The 23,857-nt window shown below is 36.6% G+C and overlaps 1 protein-coding gene across 5 annotated transcripts in view; it reads right to left on the reverse strand.

The window, feature by feature from the left end:
• WAPL (WAPL cohesin release factor) overlaps positions 1-23,857 on the reverse strand; it is a 92,902-nt gene that overhangs the window by 24,158 nt on the left and 44,887 nt on the right. For all 5 annotated transcript variants that reach the window (XM_054580468.1, XM_054580467.1, XM_054580470.1 and 2 more), the window contains exons 5-7: positions 3,385-3,480; positions 1,660-1,812; positions 1,271-1,407 (exon numbers count right to left, since the gene is read on the reverse strand). In XM_054580468.1, the coding sequence (XP_054436443.1) occupies positions 1,271-1,407; positions 1,660-1,812; positions 3,385-3,480 (386 nt within the window). The remainder of the gene's footprint in view (positions 1-1,270; positions 1,408-1,659; positions 1,813-3,384; positions 3,481-23,857) is intronic.

A 23,857-nucleotide genomic window follows, 5' to 3' on the forward strand; every position in this document is an offset into this window, starting at 1 on the left:
ACAGAATCCTAAAGGAAGCAAGGGAGAAAGAGGTAGTAATATATAAGGGAGCCCCAATATGGCTAGCATCTGACTTCTCAACAGAAACACTGCAAGCCAGAAGGGAATGGCAAGAAATATTCCAAGTCATGAAAAGTAAAGGCCTGCAACCAAGACTGCTCTACTCAGCAAGCCTCTCAATTAAAAGGGAAGGCAAAATAAGGAGTTTCCCAGACAAAACAAGATGAAAGAATGCACCTCCACCAAACCAGCACTGCAAGATATGCTAAAGAGACTGCTTTAAGATGACGAAAAAGAATCTATGAATACCCAGTTCCTTTCACAGTTGCCAATACTTGATATTACCAATATTTTTAATACTCATCAATCTGATTGTGACAATGTTATTTTAATTGTTCCTTTATTTGTTGAAACTAAACCTGTTTTTGTGTATTTCTTGTCTATTATTTTAAAAAGCTTTAAATGACTTTTTGATATTCTTTATCCATTCATCAATGAAAAGTCTAGAATGTTTTTCCCTAAAAAAAAAAAACCAAAACAAAAAAACCCCCAACTATTAACCCTTTTTCAGATGTGCGGCAAATACTTTCCCATTCTATTACTTGTCCTTTTAACTTTTTTATATGTATATTACTATATAATCTTAAATGTCTAATACAGTCATAGTGTCAATGTTTTACTTTATGGCTTCTGGGTTTGATTATTTTACTTCACGGTAAGAAAAATATTAGTTTGTATTTTCTCCTTAAACTCTTTAGATTCTACATATTGATTTTTTAACTCACCTGAATATTTCTTGTATAATGTGTGAAATAGGGCTCTATATTTGTTTTATTTCAAGTAATAATGGTCCATTCACCTTATTTGTTGAATAAGCCTTATTTTCTCCATTGGTTGAAATATCAATTTAATTATATAGTTAGATATATTCGTTTGTTTATAGAATGCCCATTTTATTTCACTGACCTACTTGATTATTTCTGTGCTGGTGTCATGTTGTTTTATTCGCTGACACTTTATAATGGATTTCAATTTTTTACCATTTTATAATGGATTTTGACATTTAAAAAATAAAATCAATCTGCATTAAAAAAATAATAAAATAAAATAAAGTCCCTTATAAGTGATCAATTCACATTTTAACGTACTATCACTGGCTATAAACTATATCCACAATAACTAACTCACAAATGTTCAGCTCTATCCACTTGGAAAATTTTAATGAACTATAGCATACATACAATTATTAAATATAAAAAGAAGAGCTTACCTAAGGCAACGTGTGTTTAGAGGCTGAGTGCTCTTTAAGCCACTTAACAAATACTCAATGTCATCAGTGAACTCTTGGTTTTCACCAAATTCTACCACATCGTTGAAGTGCTTCACGTGCTGAACAACAGTATATAACTGCCAAGAAAGAAAAATAAGTCCACCTCTTTTGTAACTGTGAATTAGCATATTTAGTTAAATCTATGGGCTTACTGTACTTTATTTAAGTGTATAAAACCATTACATGGCAACTAAAAGATGGTTTTAAAACACTGGTAGTACTAAATCAAGATAAGTTTGTGACTCAAAGCTATGAATATCAGACATTAAAAAGCAAAATGTTACATACAAAAATCTATCCACGCACAGTAAAACTATATGGCTGCTTACTTCTTTGTCTTCTTTTCTGCATTTTAGTGCAGTAACTATATCTTGGTAGGGCTGAGTAGGTATTGTCACAGTTTTTATCACTTTGGGTGGTGGTGCAGGAGCCTTAAAAACTCCATCATCTTTCTGATTCGGTTCCTTTGAAGACAGCCTCACCTATTGAAAAAGGTAGTTAGTTATTCTAAAATATATATCTTCTCTGCCTCGCAAATTTAACTTAAGAAAAAAAGATGGGAGGACACCTCTGAAAGTTCATAAGGAATTTTTTTTAAGCCTATTTCATTCTCATTCAAGAGAGGAGGGGAGGGAGGGAGAGAGACAAGTATCAATGTGAGAGAGAAACATCTATTGGCTGCCTGCTACATACACCCTGACGGAGCACTGAACCTTCAACCTAGGTATGTGCCCTGAACAGGAATCAAACTGGCAACCTTGTGGTTATGGGTTGCCTCTCCAATCGAGCCATACCAGTCAAGGCAGTAATAAAAGATATCTTAAAATTCCAATCACTACTAGATAAGATTAATATAGGTTTTACTTATAAAAGAACGACTCAGGAATTCCTTCTGTTCAAGCTTACATTTCACACAATCTGTTATTTGTCCCCAGGGCCATGACAACGGATAAAGAACCACTAATTACTAATACACACAATGTGTTTTATACTAGTAAAGGGAGTTTAATATACTCAAGAAGAGAGGGAATTGCCCTGTCTGGTGTGGCTCAGTGCATTGAGTGCTGGCCTGCAGACCAAAGGGTCCCTGGTTTGATTTCCAGCCAGAGCGCATGCCTGGGTTGTGGGCCAGGTCCTCAGTAGGGGGCGCTCAAGAGGCAACCACACATTGATGTTTCTCTCCCTCTTTCTCCCTCCCCCTCTCTAAAAATAAATAAATCTTTAAAAAAATAAGAGAGAGAACTAACTACACATTATGTTTTAGAAAGAAAGATCTCTATTCCTGACTTTTGTTGTTATAAAGAACTTACCCTTTGATAGCTCCAGATGACTGAGGTGTTACCATTATCTAGAAATATTAATGTACGGTCCTATCAGTTATTGTGAAGAAAATAATTTGATAAGAATCTTTTTCAAATGTGTTTTGAAGTTAAAGGTATTAGAGGAATGCAGGAAAAAGTCCTCCTCTAAAAAGCAAATTACCCACTCAAAGCCACTTGAATATCAATGTAAGATGTAATATATCATTAATAATACAGCTCCTAACAGTTATTACAAATTTCAAATATGCACTAGTTTGCTCTTTAAAACTAAATACTATAATTCCATAAAATGTGGATCAGAAGTAAAAAATGGTCCAGTACTTTTTAAGGCTTTTATTTTTGACCTAGGAAGTCCAGAATTTTTGTAACCCTGTCCACAATCCTCACCTTTCCAAAGAATCAAACTGAAGCCACAAAATTTTAGTTAGGAAGTCCAAAATAAACTGTTAGCCCTGACTTGTGTGGCTCAGTGGTTTGGGCGTCCTCCCACAAACCAAAAGGTTGGCGGTTTGACTTCCGGTCAAGGGCACATGCCTGGACTGTGGGCCATGTCCCCAGCTGGGGGCGTATGAAAGGCAACCAACTGATATTTCACTCCTTTCCTTTCTCCTTCCTTTCCCCTCTCTCCAAAAATAATAAAAAATAAACTGTCAAACAGGGAGGTCAGGGACTTTCCACTTATGTATAAAGACAGCAAATTAAATACAAAATTAAACAATACAGTTCACTTACTGTTACACTCTGAGGTTTTACTACTGGTGGCCCAGGCAGCTCTTCTGAGTCCGGATGGTTCCAATGCCTGGCATTATATACAGCTTTTGTAGGAGACTATAGAAATGAGAAAAAAGTCAACTGTTTCCATATTTTGCATTCTTATAAAACTGTCTCCTTTCATAAAATAAAAATCATAATGAATAATATAAATGCATAAACATATACCCTATTCAGAGCAGGATACACAGTATCCGGCTCATATTCCCACCATACTCCCATGCCTATGCCTGACATGGAGTCACAGCGGTATTCTGCTACAAAACTGACAATCAGTGCTCCAGACAACTATTACCAACCAAGAGAAGAAATTAAACCTCTTGCCAGGCTTGTACTAACTTATTAATCAATATAGTTCATTCAACATGTCTTTTCTTCCTCATGCTGCTGATTCACACCTCACATTCCTCCAACCATGGAATTTGGGCACCTTAAAACAAGTGATAAAAGCCCATATTCATTTAAGTGAAACTGTTGGGGCCAAATGAGTGCCACTATTAAAAAGTTTTCAAATTTTATAAATGTAAATATGGCACATACGTCACATGCTACAAATCATAGTAAATTCTACAGCAGTACTATATAACAGCATCCATGATTTCTGCAGGAAAAGGTACACATATTTACACTAAGCAGGATACTGCCTCACCTCAGTTTAGAGTAATCTGTTGGCAAATCAATTTACTATAACAATGAAAAAACTTTCAGTTTAATACTTTGAATTTCAGAACTGAGAATAAAGAACTGTGAGCCTGTATAATCAAATTCATAGGATTAAACCTATATAAAAGGAACAAATCGCTACTTTCAAAGGAGATTGATTAAACAAAGGCCAAAAATATTTTGTCCATCCTTTACAAAAGTGATGTTAAATTTTGTCCTTTACTCTTCAAATCAAAGGTTTGGCTCTCATTAGATTTTGTTTATAAGAGTGTAATAATTTACATATTTTCAGTACTATATACAAAGAAAAAAAAAGAGAGTACAAGAGGAGAAATACACTTCAAGATTGGGAAAAATCAAATTAACCACCTGCTCTGTCTGCAGTGGGTTGAATGCCAGCTTGCTAACCAAAAGGTTGCCTGCAGTTCGATTCCCAGTCAGGGCATATGCCTGGACTGCAGGTCAGGTTCCTGGCTGGGGGTGTGCAAGATACAACCAACTGATGTTTTGCACATTGATGTTTCTTTCCCTCTTTCTCCCTCCCTTAACCTGTCTCTAAAAAAAATAAAATCTTTAAAAAAAGAAAATTTAAAAAAAATTAACCATCTTCCCTTACTAGCTGCAGCAAACATAACTGTAATTAAGTTCATTCAAAGTTACCGTTTTATACAAATATTATCTTCAAAATAACCATGTTATGACATCAAGGTAACAGTGTAAATTCCACAAGAACTAAGTGTTTAGAAAATAAACTTTAAATTGATTCACATATTAAATGTTTTAAGAAACTTTTTTAATCCTCACCCAAAAATATGTTTATTGATTTTAGAGAGAGTGGAAGGGAGAGGCAGAGGGAGAGAGAAACATGAATGTGAGAAAGAAACCCTGATCAGTGCCTCCCGTACATGTCCAGACTGGAGACTGAACCCACAACCTTTTGGTGTTCAGGACCATGCTCCAACCAGTTGACCCACTACGGCTAAATGTGTTAGGAAATCTTAATTTTAAAGGGATCTTACCATAAAGCTTACATGAAGTAGAAAGACTCTCATTTGTATTCGGTATACAGACCGACTATTCTTATGTAACATGTTTGCATAAAATGATGACACACTAGTAATCTAAAGCAGTTTATGCACTTAAGCGATAACTTAACCCTCTTGAAGCATAACCACACAGGCATTCAAGGATCCACTATATAACCTATATGCCTACTAGGTGAGAGATTCCTCATTTAAGCAACCTATAATACCCAAAGCATAATCATTAATAGTCCAGGGAGATAACCAACTTTTGGAAAGAATAGGTGCCTCAAAGCTCAAGCACTTTTTTTTTTAAAAAAGCACTGATTTCAGGTAATCTTTGGGATAATAAAAAGGTTATCTGGTTCCAGAGGTTAACAAACTAGCAGGGCAGGTCAAGGTTCTACATTAAATTGACACCCTTCTAGTTAACTGTGAGTGGCAACACATCAAATAGCTAACAAAGCAGACTCAGGAACCAAATGGTCTATGTTAAAATCCAGATAAATAGTAAGCTCTCCTATTACTTGTTACTCAACATTTTTTTCATCTGTAAAATGGGATTAATAACAGTACCTACTGCAGTGGTGTTGTGAGGATTAAATAAATAAATGTAAGACACTTAGAAGAATACCTAAAGCAATATATGCTATGCAGGAATTCATTATTGATAATACTAATGATAATAATTATGTGATCATATACAATTCTGAGTCCAGCACCTTCATAAGAAAATTAGAATATATGCTCTACCCACCTAACAGAGGGAATGCAATAAACAAATGGAGTAACTGACATGAAAATATTATCATAAAAAAATGAGACTGGGATACATTATCCTAACTCAGCTCAAAAGTCCTGAATAACATCCCTGATAAATACATATGAAAAATATCCTCAACAAAATACTAGGAAAAAAAGCTTAACAGCACATTAAAAAAAAAAAAATCAAACACCATGCCCTGTCTGTTGTGGTTCAGTGGATGGAGCGCTGGTCTATGGACTGAATCGTTGCCAGTTTGATTCCCAGTCAGGGCACATGCCTGGGTTGCAGGCTAGGTCCCCAGTTTGGGGCAAGCGAGAGGCTACCAATGTTTCTCTAGCACATGGATGTTTTCCTCCCTTTCTTCCTCCCTACTTTGCCTTTCTCTAAAAATAAATAAATAAAATCTTTTTTTTTTTAAATCATACACCATAACCAAGTGCGATTTATCTCTGGCATGCAAGAATGGGTCAACATGAAAATTAACCAGCCACATTAACAGAAAGAAGGACAAAATCACACAATTATCTCAACTGGTACAGAAAAAGCATCATCTGATAAAATTCAACACCTTTTCATATAAAAACACTCAACCAACTAGGAATAGAAGGAAATTACATCAACATAATAAAGGGCATATATAAAAAATCCCACAACACAATTAACATCACCCTCAGCAATGGGAAACTAAAAGCGTTTCTTCTAAGATCAAGAAAAGACACCTTCTCGCTGCCTTTATTGAACATAGTACTAAATATACTAACAAAATTAGGCAAGAAAAAGAAATAAAAGGCATTCAAAAAAGAAAGGAGTAAAATTTTCTCTATCCACAAATAACATGATCTTATGTTAAAAACCCTAAAGATTACACATACCAAAAAAAATGTTAAGTTGTACAACACAAAATCAACCTGTAAAAATCAGTTGCATTTCTATTCAACTAATAAACAATACAGAAGATGAAATGAATAAAATCCCATTTACGACAGCATCAAAAAGAATAAAATTCAGCCCTGACCAGTGTGGCTCAGTGGTTGGAGCACTGACTTGTAAATAAAGTGTTGAGGGTTTGATTTCTGGTAGGGGCACGTGCCTAGTTTGTGGGTTCACCCTGGTCCAGGGGCATGCAGAGGCAACCTATCAATGCCTCTCTCACATAAATGATTCTCTCTCTCCCGTCCTCTCTCACTCTAAAAAAGCAAATGAAAATGTTCTTGGGTGAGGATAAAAAAAAAAAAAAAAAAAAAGGAAGAAAATGCTTAGAAATAAACTTAACCAAGGAGACAAAAGATATGTATACTGACACCTACAAAGCGCTGTTTAAAAGAAACTGAAGACACAAAGAAACGAAAGGACATCCTGTCTTTATGGATTGCAAGACAATATGGTTAAAATGTCCATACTACCCATAATGATCTACAGATACAATGTATTCCTATCAATGGTATTTTTTACAGTAATAAAACTAAAAACAAAATTCATATGGAACCACAAATAACCTTAAATAGCCAAAACAAACTTGGGAAATAATAAAAAACTTGGAGAAATCACACTTCCTGATTTCAAAACATATCACAAAGCTACAGTTATCAAAACAGTAAGGTACTGGCATAAAGATATTGTAGAAATATATACAGACCAATGGAACAGGATGGGGAGCCCAGAAATAAATCCACATATATATGGCCAAATGATCACAGGGTGCCAAGACCAATTACACAATGGGGACGGTCTCTTTTAACAAATGGTGCTGGGAAACTGTATTACACAAAACACAAAATCAACTCAAAATGGATCAGAGGGTTAAACATTAAACCTGAAATTGTAAAACTCCTAGAGAAAATGCAAGAAAAGATAAGTAACATTGGTCTTGGCAATAACATCAAAAGCACAAGCAACAGAAGCAACATAGACGAGTAGGACTAACATCAAACTAACAGGCTTCTGCATAGCAAAGGAAAAGATTAAAATAGTGAAGATGCAACCTTAAGAATGGGAGAAAATTATTTCCAGGCCATATATCTGATAAGGGATTGCTATCCAAAATATAGTCGACACTTGAACCACACGGGCTTCAACTGCACAGGTCTACTTATACACGATTTTTTTCAATAAATACAAGTTGGCCCTCATATCTCAAGTTTGCATCTGCAGATCAACCAACAGCAGACTGAACCTATGGTGGATCAAAAAGAGTATTTTTGAATTCCCACCTGTAGATCAAAATACTGTTTTCAATCCACAGTTGGCTGAATCCATGGATGCGAAGTGCTGACCGTAGTCTTCTGTAGGATCAAAAGTTATACATGGATTTCTGTCCCAGCTGAGTATAAGCAGTTTAGCTGGTTGGAGCAATGTCCAGATGTGCCAGGATTGCAGTTTTTCCCCAGTCAGGGCACATATGAATAAACAAGTGGAACAATAAAGTCTCTCTCTCCCCAAGATTAATTTTTAAAAAGCACTAAAAGTTACATATGGATTTTTGTCTTGCAGAGGGAGGGTATGGTCAGCACCCCTAACTCCCACATTGTTCAAGGGTCAACTATAAAAGAAACTCCTACAATTCAAGAGCAAAAAAGAAAGAAAAGAAAAAATAAGAAATGAGCAAAGAACCTGAATTTCTCCAAAGACGACAAAGGGCCAAGAAGGTACATTAAAAATATGTTCAACATCATTAATCATTAAGAAAAATGCAAATCAGGTGACTTCTGGTCAAGATGGATGTCATGCCTCCTCACACAACTACAGAAAAAATTACAATGAGACTACAAAACAAGTATCACCTGGAATAATCAGAAAATCAAGTTGTATGTAAGTATGACAACCAAGGATTTAAAGAAGCCATATTCATCCAGATGGGTAGAAGGGGCAGAGACCCAGAGAGGTGGAGAGGCACAGCTGAGTGGCACAGAGAGGCATGGAGACGCAGAATGGGTAAGTCCCACATCTGCATGTGGTGTATAAAAATTTGGAGGGACACCTTGAGAGAAGGGATCTCAGCCCCAGGACCACCCAGCCCAGGGTTCTAGCACAAGGAAGAAAAGTCCCCGTAACTTCTGGCTGTAAAAACCAGTGGGTGTTGGGGCAGCAGAAGAAACTGAGGGATTCTTGGGAGACTCCTCTTAAAGGACCCATAACAGACTTAAGCAGACTCACTCCCTCTGGAATTCAGCACCAGGACAATAAATGGAAGGGCACTAGTGGCATACGGGGAGAAGTTAAAGTGATTGGCATCAGGGCAAAAGCTGGGAGACAGCTTCCTCCCAGGCAAAACTCCAGACACTGGGCAACAGCACTGCCCCCTCTCTGAGGCCTCCCTGACACAGAGCCATAAAGCAGTAACATGGGTTGCCCTGCCCTGGCAATCACCTAAGGCTCTGCCCCACAGAGGTCTTACAGGTGTGCTTTTCTACAACAGGTCAAGCTACTAAGACAGGGAGTCAAAGCAGCACTACCTAATACACAGAAACAAACACAGGGAGGCTGCCAAAATAAGGAGACAAAGATATATGCCCCAAATGAAGGAAGAGAACAAAACTCCAGGAAAAGAACCAAACAAAATGGAGATAAGCAACCTATCTGATGCAGAGTTCAAAACACTGGTTCATCAGGACGCTCAAGAAACTCACTGGGTATTTCAACAGCATAAAAAAGACCCAGGCAGAAATGAAGGTTACATTAAGTGAAATTTTAAAAAATCTACATGGAACCAAGAGTGGAGGGGATGAAGCCAAGAATCAAATCAATGATTTGGAACATACGGAAGAAAAACCATTCAATCAGAATAGCAAGAAGTAAACAGAATTAAAAAAAAAATGATGATAGGCTAAGGAACTCTCTAGCACATGTTCAAACATTCCAATATCCAAATCATAGGGGTGCCAGCAGGAAAAGAAGAGCAAGAAATTGAAAACCTACTTGAAAAAGATTATGAAAAAAGAAAAAAAAAACAAAAACCCTCCCTGATTTGGTGAAGGAAATAAACATACAAGTCCAGGAAGCACAGAGTTCCAAACAAGTTGGAACAAGAGAGATCCATTACAAAACACACCATAATTAAAATGCCAGAGGTTAAAAAAAGAATCTTAAAAGCAGCAAGAGAAAAGTAGTTAGTTACCTACAGGGGAGTTCCCATAAGACTGTCAGCTGATTTCTCAAAAGAAACGGTGAGGCTAGAAGGGACTGGCAAGAAGTACTCAGAGTGATGAAAAGCAGGACCTACAGCCAATATTACTCTATCCAGTAAAGCTATTTAGAATTGAAGGGCAGATGAAGTGCTTCCCAAAGAAGGTAAACCTAAAGGAGTTCATCATCACCAAGCCATTATTATACGAAATGTTAATGGGAATTACATAAGAATATCAAAACTGTCAACATTAAAATGGCAATAAATTCACAACTATCAACAATTAAATCTAAAAAACAAAGCACACAAGCAGAAGAGAAACAGAATCATGGATATGGAGAGCATTTGGAAGGTTATCAGTTGGAAAGGAGGAGAATGGGGTTAAGGGGCAAGGATTAAGAAGTACCAACTGGTAGGTACAAAATAGACAGGGGGATGTTAAGAACAGTACAGGAAATGGAGTAGCCAAAGAACTTATATGCATAACCCAAGGACGTGAACTAAGGGTGTGGGGACTGACTGCTGGAGGGAATGGGGGTACCAAGTAGAGGGAGTCAAAGGGGGAAAAAGTGGGACAACTGTGATAGCATAACCAATAAAATATTTTTAAAAAGAAAAATGCAAACCAAAATCACAATGATTCCTAACTTGTGTGGTTCAGCAGGTTGGGTGTTGTCCAACAAACTTAAAGGTTGCTGGCTTGATTCCCAGTCAGGGTACATGCCTGGGTTGTGGGCCAGGTCCTTTGTTAGGGGTGTGAGAGACAACCATCAATGTTTCTCTTCCTCTCTTTCTCTTCCCTTTCCCTCTCTCTAAAAGTAAATCAAAAAAAATTTTTTTTTTTAAATCACAATATCACATCACTCTGTAAAAAACCAAACGGTAAAAAAAACAAGTGTTGGCGAGAATGCAGACAAACTGGAACTGGTTCCCTGAACACTGCTGGTGGGAATTTAAATGGTAAAGCTATTACAGAACACAGTATAAAGGTCCCAAAAAAATTAAAAGTAGAACTACCACACAATGCTGCATTCCTACTTCAAGGTATTTATCCAAAGAATTGAAGTCAGGATCTTGAAGATAAACCTACATTCTCATGTTCACTGCAGCACTTTAACACAATAGCCAAGAAGTGGAAACAACCTAACTGGTCATCAACAGATGAATGGATAAAGAACATATGAGACAGAGCCAAACATCAGGGTATTATTCAACCATAAAATAGAAGGGAATCCTATCATATGCCAGAACATAGTTGAACCCTGTGAATACTGAAGGGGGGGGCGGGGGGGAAGATGCCTACTAAGAAGGGCTCCTGTGGCTAACTGGACTCAAAGAAAGGGGAGCCTAGCAACCATTTTGGCACAGGGGCCTGTCACACAAACTTTCCTAAGAAAGTATATTTCATGTTGATTTTAACCACATGAAATTTTTCTCAAAAAGCCCTTGAAAGCTACCCTTGAAGAGGATAACTGATAAAATTATATTAAAAGGACACATTCAATGAACTTTGTTTACTCTATTGAATAAAGTGATATAGTAATACTATTATTCCTAAATTTTTAAAATTTTTTACTTATTGATTTCAGAGAGGGAAGGAGGGAGGGATGGAGACATCAATTTGTTGTTCCATTTATTTATGCATTCATTGGTTGATTCTTGTATGTGCTCTGACCCAGATTGTCAATTCCTATCTACCTGAAGGACAATGCATACTACAACTCCACTGTTTTTGAGTATAACTCCAAAAGTATAACTGGTAATAGTATTTTTATAAAAGCAAGCCATTGTCACATCAGAATTATCACCTGGACTCTGAAAAGTCCAGGTAACAAAGGAGAAAATTCCATATTTGGCACTTTGTGAAAATATAACTTAGTCTTCAATTAAACAATTATAAAAGATACTAGAATGAGCCATGATAAAAATGTCAGCCAAAACAGGTGTCAGCTTTTTACAACTAAAATACCATTAAATATATAATGGACCAGTTGTATTAGGGAGAGGATTATCATACTTAGAGACATGAAAAGAGAAACTGTAAACACATTGAGACACCTGTGGCTAAAGAATATTAATTATCCCCTTCACTTTCCTTTAAGAATATTTAACTGACAGATGTTTGACCAGATTTTCCAACATCTCTTGCTATTTCGTGTGGGCACATGGTAACCTCCTAAGTCCTAGTCTTCTAGAACTGTTCACTGCCTACCCGTCTCATTCTTTATATGCTCTTAAATACTCTAGAAATGGTAAAACACCACAAGGAAGGAAACTGACCCCCAACAATACAACAAACTGAACACAGTCCAGAGATAAACTCCTAAGAACCAGTAAGCCAGAGAAAAATAAGCTACCTATTTAAAAACTAATTTGAGGCCCTGGCCAGGTGGCTCAGTTGATTACAGTGTTGTCCTGATACACCATAGTTGCAGGTTCAATCTCTGGTCGGGGCACGTACAAGAAGCAACCAATGAATGCATAAATAAATGGAACAACAAATCGATCCCTGTCTAAAATCAGTAAATAGAACTAAAGAAAAAAATTTTGAAATTTCTCTTACAGCAACTGAGCCAAACCTTAAGACAACAACCTTTGAAAAATTTCTAACTGAAATTAGGACCAAATGCGCTGAATGTAAAAAATTATGCCAACACTGAATCTGTATACAACAGGCCCTTTAATAATATTGTTTCATTATAATGCTGATGAGATACCAGAGGACCTTAACTCCTAGCTATATCAATAAACCCATGGTAAAACTGGTTTTGTTATACATCATTTTCACATAAAGTTGCAGAAACTATGAACAATGTTAAGTGATGACTTACTGTACATATATAACCTATACACATATAGCCTTAAGAAGAAACAATTTACAATTTCAAAATATAGTCTAAAGCCAACTTTTTAAAAAACTGTAAGTATACATACTCTCAGGAAGATCTCTATAAACTCTGGTTTCCAAGAGTTATTACTAAATTAAAAAAGCAAAGTGCAAGAGCACCTACAGATGCTATTGTTTACATAAGAATGAGGGGGAAAAAGAAATTTTGTGCTAATTTACATAAAAAGAAACAAAAAGAATAAAGCAGAAAACCCTACAAGGGGTGACTGATGGAGTAGAATGTATCTCAGTAAAGCAACCTTTCACTGAACTTACATTTTTGTAGTTTTGACTTTTGGAAGCATGTTAATGTTGCACATACTCAAAAGATAAGTCATTAAGAATGGAAGGGGGAAAAACTAAAACTGAAAGCAAACCAGAACAAATAAATCTACCTGTAATTCAAGTAAGTAACAGGCACACTGAAGGGAAGACAGAAAGACGAACAAAAAGGCAGGCAGATAAAACCAATCTAAGTAACTTATGAACATAGTATTTGACTTTATACTCTCAGTAAGGAGCAGGGTTAAAGTGAGGCATGTGCAGGACTGCAAAGAAATCCTAAACACATTAAATTTATTCACTGTAGTGGAAAAGACAAAGAAATCCTGTAACTATTTTAAATGTGTTATAAAATGTGTTGATGTTGATGGGAGGCAGGGTTCAGACAGAAGGCAAGAAAGAATCCTGTGAGGATGGATTAATATTGGTGATAGTGTGAACTCATGATTGTTGGAACAAAGAGGTAATATGCAGGAATCTATATGCATATATGAATGTATGTTAATATATATGTATACATATGCATGGTTCCTATTGCTATCTGCTAAATGGGCCAAGGGGCAATGAGCACATCTAGAGCCCGTATCTTGCTCCCCCACTAAAGGGAAAAACAACTCCTCAGAAAATAGGCCTGATTTCAGGGCTAGCGCAAACAGGTACAAGATGAACCTGGAACATTGTGTTATGCCAGAAAAAGTTAGGAAATGCTCATAGGCATGTCACACTGACAAAAGAGCCAGCTTGAAGAGGCTCCGCTAGCCAAATCAAGACAATCTGAACTCCAAAATAAGTAATAAATGATGAACCTTAAAAACAAAAACAGGGATTCATGAATCTATACTAATAAAAGACAAATAAATAAACAAATGGGTAAAGGGTGGGCTCATGATTATACCAGTATTGAGAACTGACTAGTAACCATAGAGGGAGTGTGAGAAATGGAAAATAATTATTCTGCAACCAGCATAATAAACACTAGATCAGGAAATGTAAACTAAATCTGAGAGCATTCTAATAAATAGGGTTTTTGAATAGTCTTACACTATCTCTTCGAAGACTGCTTTTTAGTTGCAAGGGGAAAAAATAATTATATAGTAGAGGAATAGACAATCTGTTGAGTGGGTGATCATAATTAACATCCTCCAAATGTGGTACACTGAAAGAAAAGATCACTTACACAGAATCCAGACCTAGAATGAATACCCTGAACCCAATTATGAGGAAACCTCAGAATAAACAAAAATGAGAAGATTTCTTTTAAAAAAGGGATCAGGAGAGGCCAGTGTCATAAAAGGCAAAGAAAAAACTGTGGCAACATTCCAGGTTAAAGGAGAATAAAGAGATATAACAGCTAAATGGAGTACCTACCTCACCCTAAACTGGATCCAGATCAGAACAGAAATGCTACAAAGGACATTATTGTGTCCACTGACAAAGTGACACAGCAGTAGGTTAGATAACAATACTGGACAATGTTAAATTTACTTAAGTTGATTAAAGTAATGGGGACATATAATTGGACTAGGAAATATACAGCATTATTTAGGGGTAAAGGGCTATGATATTTGTAACTTGCCCAGAAAAAAAACTTAATGTGTATGTATATGGGCATATATAACACACACAAATACAGAGAGAAAAAAACAAATGAAAAGGCAAATGTTAAGATAATCAGAATAAGAGAAAACAAATAACAAGTGCTGACAAGGATATGGGATAAAGAGAACCCTTGTACACTGTGAGTGGGATTATAACTAGTGCAGCCAGTACGGAAAACATAATGGCGATTCCCCAAAACGTTAAAAAAAGAACTACCATACAACCCCAAAATTCTACTTCTGGGTATGTATCAGAAGAAAATAAAAACAATAATTCAAAAATATATATGCACCCCTATGTTCACTGTGGCACTGTTTAGAATAGCCAAGATATGGAAGCAACCTAGCTGTCCACTGATACAAGATGTATATATATTTACAGTATTACTCAACAATAAAAAAGAATGAAATAGATGGACCTAGAGAATATTATGTTTAAGTGAGGTAAAAGAGACAGAGAAACAGAAATACCGTTAACACCTTACTTATATGATAAATCTAAAATACAAATGAACAAACAAAATGCAACAGAAACAAATTCATAGATACAGAAAACAAACTTATAATTGAGGGAAGAGATGGGCAGGAAAGCAGATTAAGCACAAACTTGAAGTTATAAAATAAGTCACAGGAATATAATGTACAGCATAAAGAATAGCCATTAACATCATAATAACTACATATGCGGACAACAGACTTACTGTGGTATTTACATACCTTGACCACTTCACAAGGTATGTAAATGTTGAATCACTATGTTGTACACTTGAAACTAAGATAATAATACTGTGTGTCAACTATAATTAAAAATGAATTTTGAAGGTAGTCAGAATAAGAAGGCTCTGACTGGTGTGGCACAGTAGACTGATTGCTGGACAGTGAACCAAAAGACTGCCAGTTCAATTCCCAGTCAGGGTACATTGCCTGGGTTGCGGGCCAGGTCCCCAGTTGGGGACATGTGAGAGGCAATCAATTGATGTATGTATCTCTCTCACATCAATGTTTCTCTCCCCCTCTCTTTTCCTCTCCCTATAAATAAATAAATAAAATCTTTACTTAAAAAAAAAAGCAGTGTTCTTTGTACTATTTCATTTTTGTAACCTTTCCATAATTTTGATATTACTTCCAAAATAACTTTTTAAAAATTTCCAAATAAAATCTTTAAAAATTTAAGTTCTCTCAAAAAACTTGCAAAGTAGAAAAAGTATGAATCACTTATTATTCTATCAATTAATATAATTTTAATTTCCATGAAGCAACTAGGTGAAATACAGGTAAAACAAAGAAGTAAGTCAAAGAGTAATAAAGATGAATATAACATTAATATAGGCAATTTTACAAAGTGGGAAGGGATAAGGATATCCTTTATTTATATTCTGAAATTAAATATTGTTAAATAATCCATTAATAACCAATAAAATTTAATAGCAATCCTTCCTTGGTTGAGGCACAGAAAAAGATTAAAACATAACCCATACCTGGCCCAAGGGTCGTAAGAGTTTTCTTTTTTAATGGTCCTTCCTAAAAAGCAAAGGGATACAACTTACAACCTCTACTCTGGCTTTTAAGAAGCTCAAAGTTATATTTTTGGTAGGTTTCTAGGAAATCAATCAACAAGAAGGTTTGATTTTAAACTTCATCTCATTCTATTCCTTAATCTTTAACACAACTTCCTCTTTTTTTTCCAACCTGGTTCTACCAAATTTATACTTGTATACTTTCTCAACTTTTTATACAAGCAGTATATATATGACGACTAAACGTAAGAGGATACAACTGCATTTCAACTTAATATGAAATTCCAGATGAAGTCAAAAGCAAGGCTATAAGATAAAAAAAGGAAACAAGAATGGATCATTAATTTTGGAATTGATCATTATATTCTTAATCCTCAATGAAAAAAACATTTTCTAGACTATAAAGGTACAGAACATAGCGATTTTCCTGACACTTAAGAATCTAGGCTTTGCATTTCTAGACAAGATGGAGTACCAGAGATCAAATTTCCCTTTCTACCTGAAACTAAACAAACTGGACAAACTCTATAAAATGTTTTCAGCCACTGAATTATCAGGCAGCACAATAATCCCTGAGAAAAGGAAACATGTGACATAAGCCCTACAACTACCTTAGGGAGAATGCGGAGTCCAACCAAGAGCAGTCTCTCTGAAGTACAGTGAGATGAATGTGGCTAGAGTTCATGGAACACAGCTCTCCCCTGAGAGCTGCACAAAAGACTCTGGAGATTTACAGAGGGTCCTCCTTAACTATGTGCTGAACACTGATGAACAAATGTGGAAAAAAAGGGACTTCCCTCCAAAAAGTAAAGGAAACAATTCATAGACTGCTGTGTCCCAGGGATGAAAAAAAGTTCATATTCCTACTAGCCACAGTAGAAAATACTGTAATTCAGGGCAGCCAGGTAATATGTTTTGGGTGGAGAGGTAGTAAACCCTAAAGGCTGCTCTCTCATTTAAAATTTACAAGCCTCATAAAGAACAAACATAACATAGGTGCATCTCAGAATAAACCAAAACTTAACAGGGAAATATCCAGTACCAAAGTAAAAGTCTAAATGACTAGCATCCAATCAAAAATTATCAGGCATACAAAGAATCAGGAAAATATGACTCATAATGAGCAGAAAAATCAACCCATACAAACAGACTCGGAAACGATAATGATAAAATTAGTAGACAGTGCCTTTAAAAATAACTAACTATATTCCACATAGTATTTAAAAAGGTACAGGAAACACTTAATATGTTAAGTAGACAAGAAAGCTATATAATAGACCCAAACTAAACTTTCAGAGATAAAAATTATAATGGTTGGGGTTAATAGTTGATTAGACATTGCAGAACATCTGAAAATGTAGCAACAGAAACCAAACTATCTAAACTTTAGATTTTAAAGTATACGACAAGTCAAAAATTAACTACAATTATAAAACTGCTCTGCCATTCATGAGACTGGAATAACAGACCAAAAACAAACAAACAAACAAACAAAAAAACCTGTAAAGTTGATAGGAAATAATATTGTTCCAAAGGACATGCTACAGCCATAGTGTTATAAAAACACTCTGACTACTACGGCTGCTTGCTTACTCAAGTGAAACTTTAAGTACTACAACCATAAGCTGTTGGAAACTTTGTTGTTTGAAATATTAAAATGTCCCACACTCTCTTGGAAATCTAAGTCACTTTGGAGACGTGAGCTTCAAATAAGGGATTTCAGGAGATAACATTCCACAATTACTTTAACATCACATTTCTAAGAAAAGAGAACCCCTGGGCCCACTCTGCAGCCCTGATCTGATGAACCCTTGACATATAGCACCACTTTGCTCTAAGCCTCTCAGTTTCATTTGAATTTCACCTAAAATCCCCAGTTTCCTCCAAAACCTACAAAAACTTTTCTTTGGTAAGATAACTCATGGTTCCTCCGATACACAGTATCCTTTATTACAGTAAGTAGATTGATTTTGTCACACTACAGGTTTTACCTGATGATTTTAGGCTGACTGACAGAGGACAAGTGTAAACTGGAATTTCCAAAGGGAAACAGAAACAAGGATAAAAAACATTTGAAGAATATTGGGTGAAATCTTTTGAAATTTGATAGGCTTACGGATTTTCAAGTACATATAAAAATAATATTTAGTACTAAATGGCAACTCTTTACTAAAAGGTACTTCAAAAATCCCAGAAATAAACATTTCTGAATTCCCTGTACATTTCAGACACTGGAAATTTAAAGGTGAAAAAAATACAGTCACCATCCTCGAAACACTCCCAGTATTATACATCTTATGTTAACTTTTAGTTACCATTAGCATGAAGTTATCAGAGAATAGAATAAAGAAAAGTTGAGCAGAGTCTTCTGAATGTCTGAATCCAGATGCAACATAAAGTCATAAAGTATATGAATAACTGGAAAAATAAATTCCAAAATATAAACACCCTAACACACACACACATATATACACTCTTTGGCTAAGTGTCAAATGTACGTCAAAGTTCTCAGGCTCTTAATGTATGGCTATATGTTCTCATTTCAAACTTCATTTTCCAGAAAATAATTTACAGTGAAATATTTTTAACTTTCAATTTAAAGGCACTTGAACTAAAGGAAATAAAAATATTAATAGTACTTTTATTCCACATTAAAATCCTTCCAGAATAAAATACTACAGAAAAAAAAAACAAAACACCACAAGGTTCAGACTACAAAAGGTTCATACATTTTCCTAAGTCTTCATGTAATACAGATCAATGATTTAAGTACCTGGCTTAATATTTAAGTTAAATACTATCTATGTGAAAAGAAGATAGATGCTTCTGCTTTGTAACAAACATCCTGAGGAAATACTAAGATTACTGAAAAGTTTCCATAGGGCAAAAACATTCTACTTCACCAGACAGCCTTTTTAAGACAATTATCTTATTCCTTTTTGTATCCCCAGCACGTAGCACAGTGAAACGCATGTAGTATATGAGTATGTTGAATAAAAACAATGGACAAAGAGCCCTGGCTTGGTAAACTCAGTTGGTTAGAGCATCATCCCCGTTTACCAAGGTTGTGGGTTCAATACCTGGTCAAGGGATATACAAGAATCAACCAATGAATGCATGAATGGACAGAACAATAAATCAATGTTTCTCTCTGTCTTCCTCCCATCCTCTCTCTAAATCAATCAATTGGAAAAAATGACAAAGAGAAGCCAACTAAAACTGACGCTCTTCCACATTCAGGCTTTGCCAGGATATGGTCAGCTTCAACGGCTCTTTGGATCACCAAATTTGGAGCTATGAATGGGGAGCTGTGGCTTTTTACTTTTTGTACGCTTCGGCCAGTATCCCTCATCAGCAAACCAATACCTAGAGTCTGTTTTTTTTTCAGACTTCACATCCATTGTATGTCTCAGGTTTCTATCTAATCTGTAAGAATACAGTGAATCTCACAGTGGCATCTTGATGACTAGATCCCAGGATGGTCACAGTAAATTCCCAGACACAGAAAAAAGGTAACCCATAAGTAAAAAAATTTGAGGAGGGCAGATGGGTAGCAGCTCAACAAAAACTTAGAAATTAAACAAAAAGGCAGGCAAAACAAATAATCTAAGTTAAGTATACCAGCACATATATGACAACTGCAAATTAACAGGATGCAGGGAACAGGAGCCAGTGACCAGAAATATAATGGCATATTTTTAAAAAAACATTAGCATTGCCAAATTATGAACAAAACTGTATGTACAAACATGTACTTAGATCCAGATACATTGCAACTCTATCTCTCAAACCTTATCTTCACTTTTCTCCCTGGCAAGTGACAATTTTTTTTGAAAGATTTTATTTACTAATTTTTAGAGGGAAAGTGAGGAGAAAGAGAAGAAGAGAAACATCGATGTGTGATCCATTGCCTCCTGCACATCCCTTGCCAGAGACATGGTCTGCAACCCAGGCAAGTGCCTTGACTGGGAATCAAACAGGCGACCTTTCATTTGCCGGACGACACCTGACCCACTGAGCCAAACCAGTCAGGACAAAAAGTGACAACTTTTCTGAATAATCATTTCAACTATGCTCTTAGCAATTTTCTTCACCCTCCACATCTTCTTTCTGCCTCACGTGTTCCCCTGGCCAGCCCTCAATACTGTTATGAACCCATCCTGGTGAGGTGTTGAAAAAAATTCTCACAGCTGTCATGCTTAAGAAGTTAATGTTTTCTAACATGGGGAGATGAGGAGAGAGGAGAAGGACCTCTTGGTTAGTGGCACTACAGCTGCAGAGACAGTGTATGTGGTCAGAAACTGGTTATATATAGCCCTGGCTGATGTGGCTCAGTGGACTAAGTACTGGCCTATGAACCAAAAGATCACCAGTTTGATTCCCAGTGAGGGCACATGACTGGGTTGCAGTCCAGGTCCCCAGGTGGGTGTGTGCAAGAGGCAACTGGTCAATGTATCTGTCACACATCGATGTTTCTCTCACTCTATTTCTCGCTCCCTTCCCTTCTGTTTTAAAATAAACAAACAAAATATTTGAAAAAAAAGTTGGTAATATACATTAGGACTGAGCAAATACATAAACATGTTGAAACGTGACTGGAACCAGATTTCACACTGTCAGCAAAGTGAAATAAAATGTGGCAAGTGGGAAGGTCAGAATAAGACATGTGGTGTTGAACTGGAGTTGGAGTTACCAGTTTGAACTTGTGATTCTAAACATATATGGAAACAAAAAGGTGTGAGAGAAAGAAAAAGAAAATATACATATGATTTTCCTAGCTCTGTCGACTCAAAAAGCGCCTAGAAGCAATGACACTCCATAAGAAATGACCATACCTAGTGACCAGATCTTTATTTCTAAATACCATTCTCCACTAAAAGAAAGCAGGGATTCCCTGACTGGCGTAGCTCAGTGGGTTGGGCATCATCCCATAAACTGAAAGGATGCTGGTTTGATTCCAGGTCAGGGCACAAGGACAAGTTGTGGGCCAGGTGCATGGGTGGGGGCATGAGAGCGGCAACTGATCGATGTTTCTCTTGCACATAGATGTTTCTCTCCCTCTTTTTCTACTTTCCTTCCCCACCCTAAAAATAAATAAATAAAATATTTTAAAAAAGCAAAACAAAACACAGAGGTCCTTGGAGCAATGGCTGAATACAGGGCTTGGAATGTATACAGTAAGCCTTGAACATAGTGTGTCAGTAAGAAAATGCAAAATGGTGGGACACCTTATAAGTCACTTTGAAGAAACATTCACAGGCAAATTCTTAAAAAAAAAATCTTAGTATGGAAATGATAGTACTATCAGTTAAATGAAGGTAATACATGATATAGTAAAACAAGAATTCATGTCCACAATGACATAAAGGAATGAATACATGAGTAAATTTATGTATTATATAATGAACATATGAATGCATGTGTTCTTATAGATATGGTGAAGAGAAAAAGATCTACCTTAGAGTAGAAGGTCAAATACTAACAACTGTAGAAGAAACAAGGCAATTAGGAAAAAACACAAAACCACCATCAGAGTAAAAACTGATTCAGACAATAATCAATGCTGAAATTAGTGGATCAAAGTTTGATGAGGAAACTGAGGAACCTCACAGATACCATACCAAGGAAGTACATCAACAGTAATGGTACAAACTGACATCGGGCCACCTAATGAGATACAGTAAGAACACAGCATCTCTTCTGAGGTATTTCTGCCAAATACACATAACCAAAATATAACTAGGAGGGAACATTAGCCAAACAAAAATTGAGGAACACTCCATAATAACTGACCTTCACTCTTGAAAGATGCCAAAGACATGAACCTGGAAAGACACAGTTATTCCAGACTGAAGGAGAGTAGAGATTTGTAACAACTAAATGCAATACACATGATTCCGGATTGGATCACGGGCTCTTTGGGAGACTGGGATGGGGGATTTGCTTTGCTATCAAGGCCATTTCTGGGAAAATTGGTGAAATTTGAATTAAACTGTGGATTAGACTATATTATTGCATTGGTTTTGATGGGTATATGAGGTCTGTCCAGAAAAAGTCCCGCCATTATTAATATAATGAGAATGGTTTGCGTGATATCAATGTAACCTGGAACCTAAGGAGAGTGGACTGGAATGCACATGCATAAACAATGATGACTTCACTGCACCAGTCCGTGGGGGTGGTAGACACTGTTGAGTGAGCATGTGTACTGTGTGGCCATCACATTCAAAATGACTGAGCAAGCAGTGCAACAAATCTGCATTGAATTTGCGTTAAACTTGGACATTCCTCCATGGAAACTATTCAGATGACTCAGAAGACTTTCGGGAATGATGCAATGAGTGTAGTGCAAATAAAAGTGTGGCACAAACACTTCGAAGATAGTCAAGAATCTGTTGAAAAGTGATCCACTTTCTGAAAGGCCTGCAACAAGCAAAATACCTGAGAATGTTGAACATGTACTGCAGTCAACAAACATCGGCAACTGACAGTGCAAGAACTAGAAGCTGATCTGAGGATCCAAAACTACTGTGTCTGACTGTGAGGTGGTTCTTGGCATGTAACATGTCATGGCAAAATTAGCTCTGTGGCTTCTGCTACCAGAGCAGAAGGAACAGCGTGCTCATGACTTGATTCAAACTGCTACCAATGAACCGTATTTCCTCAAGAAGGTCATTAACAAGAGATGAACCATGGATCTATGGCTATGATCCAGAAACCAAGGCCCAATGGAAGTCACCTGGTTTCCACACCCAAAGAAGGTACGGCAAAGTTGCAGTAAGATCATGTTAACTGTGTTTAATTGGGAAAATGTTGTCCATCATGAGTTGCCCCTCCAGGCCAAACAATTAATAAGGAGTACTACCCTCAATGTTCTCCATCAGTTTAGAGATGCAATACCACAAAAATGGCTGCAGCTATGGGCAACTGGTGACTGACAGCTTCATCACAATGCATCTGCTCATGCATCACATCTCGCGCAGTTTTTGGTGAAACATCAAATCACCCCTACAGCCCAGATTTGGCCCCCTGGCTTTTCCCAAAACTAAATTCGCCTTTGAAAGGGAAGAGATTTCAGACCACCAATGAGATTCAGGAAAATACAACGGGGTAGTTGATGGCAACAAAGGATTTTGCAGTGTTTTGAACAGAGAAGAGATGCTGGGAGAACTGTGTGAGGTCCCAAGGTGCCTACTTTGAAGGGGACTGAGGTGTCATTGTGCTATATAAAATGTTTCTTGTATCTCCTTGAATAAATGTCTGTTGCTTTTATTTGGCTGTATACTTTCTGGACAGACTTCATCCTACAGCTACACAGGAGAGTGCTCTTTTGTTTAGAAACTACAAACTACAGTATTTAGGAGTAATAGGCATCAAGTCTGCAACTTATTCTCAAAGTCATTCATAACCTCACATGGAAGGGGCTTCCATTTTGACCCCACAAAGGACATTTAGCAAAGTCTGAAGAGATTTTTGGATAAAACAAGGTGGTGGGGAAAAGTGGCAGGGGAGGGGTGTTGCATCTAGTGGGTGGAGGCCAGGAATGCTGCCAATCCTCCAATATGCAGGGCCACCC

The sequence above is a fragment of the Pteronotus mesoamericanus genome, unplaced genomic scaffold (assembly GCF_021234165.1).
Source record: "Pteronotus mesoamericanus isolate MK-2021 breed Mesoamerican mustached bat unplaced genomic scaffold, CSHL_Meso_final contig_59, whole genome shotgun sequence".
Classification (NCBI taxonomy): Eukaryota; Metazoa; Chordata; class Mammalia; order Chiroptera; family Mormoopidae; genus Pteronotus; species Pteronotus mesoamericanus.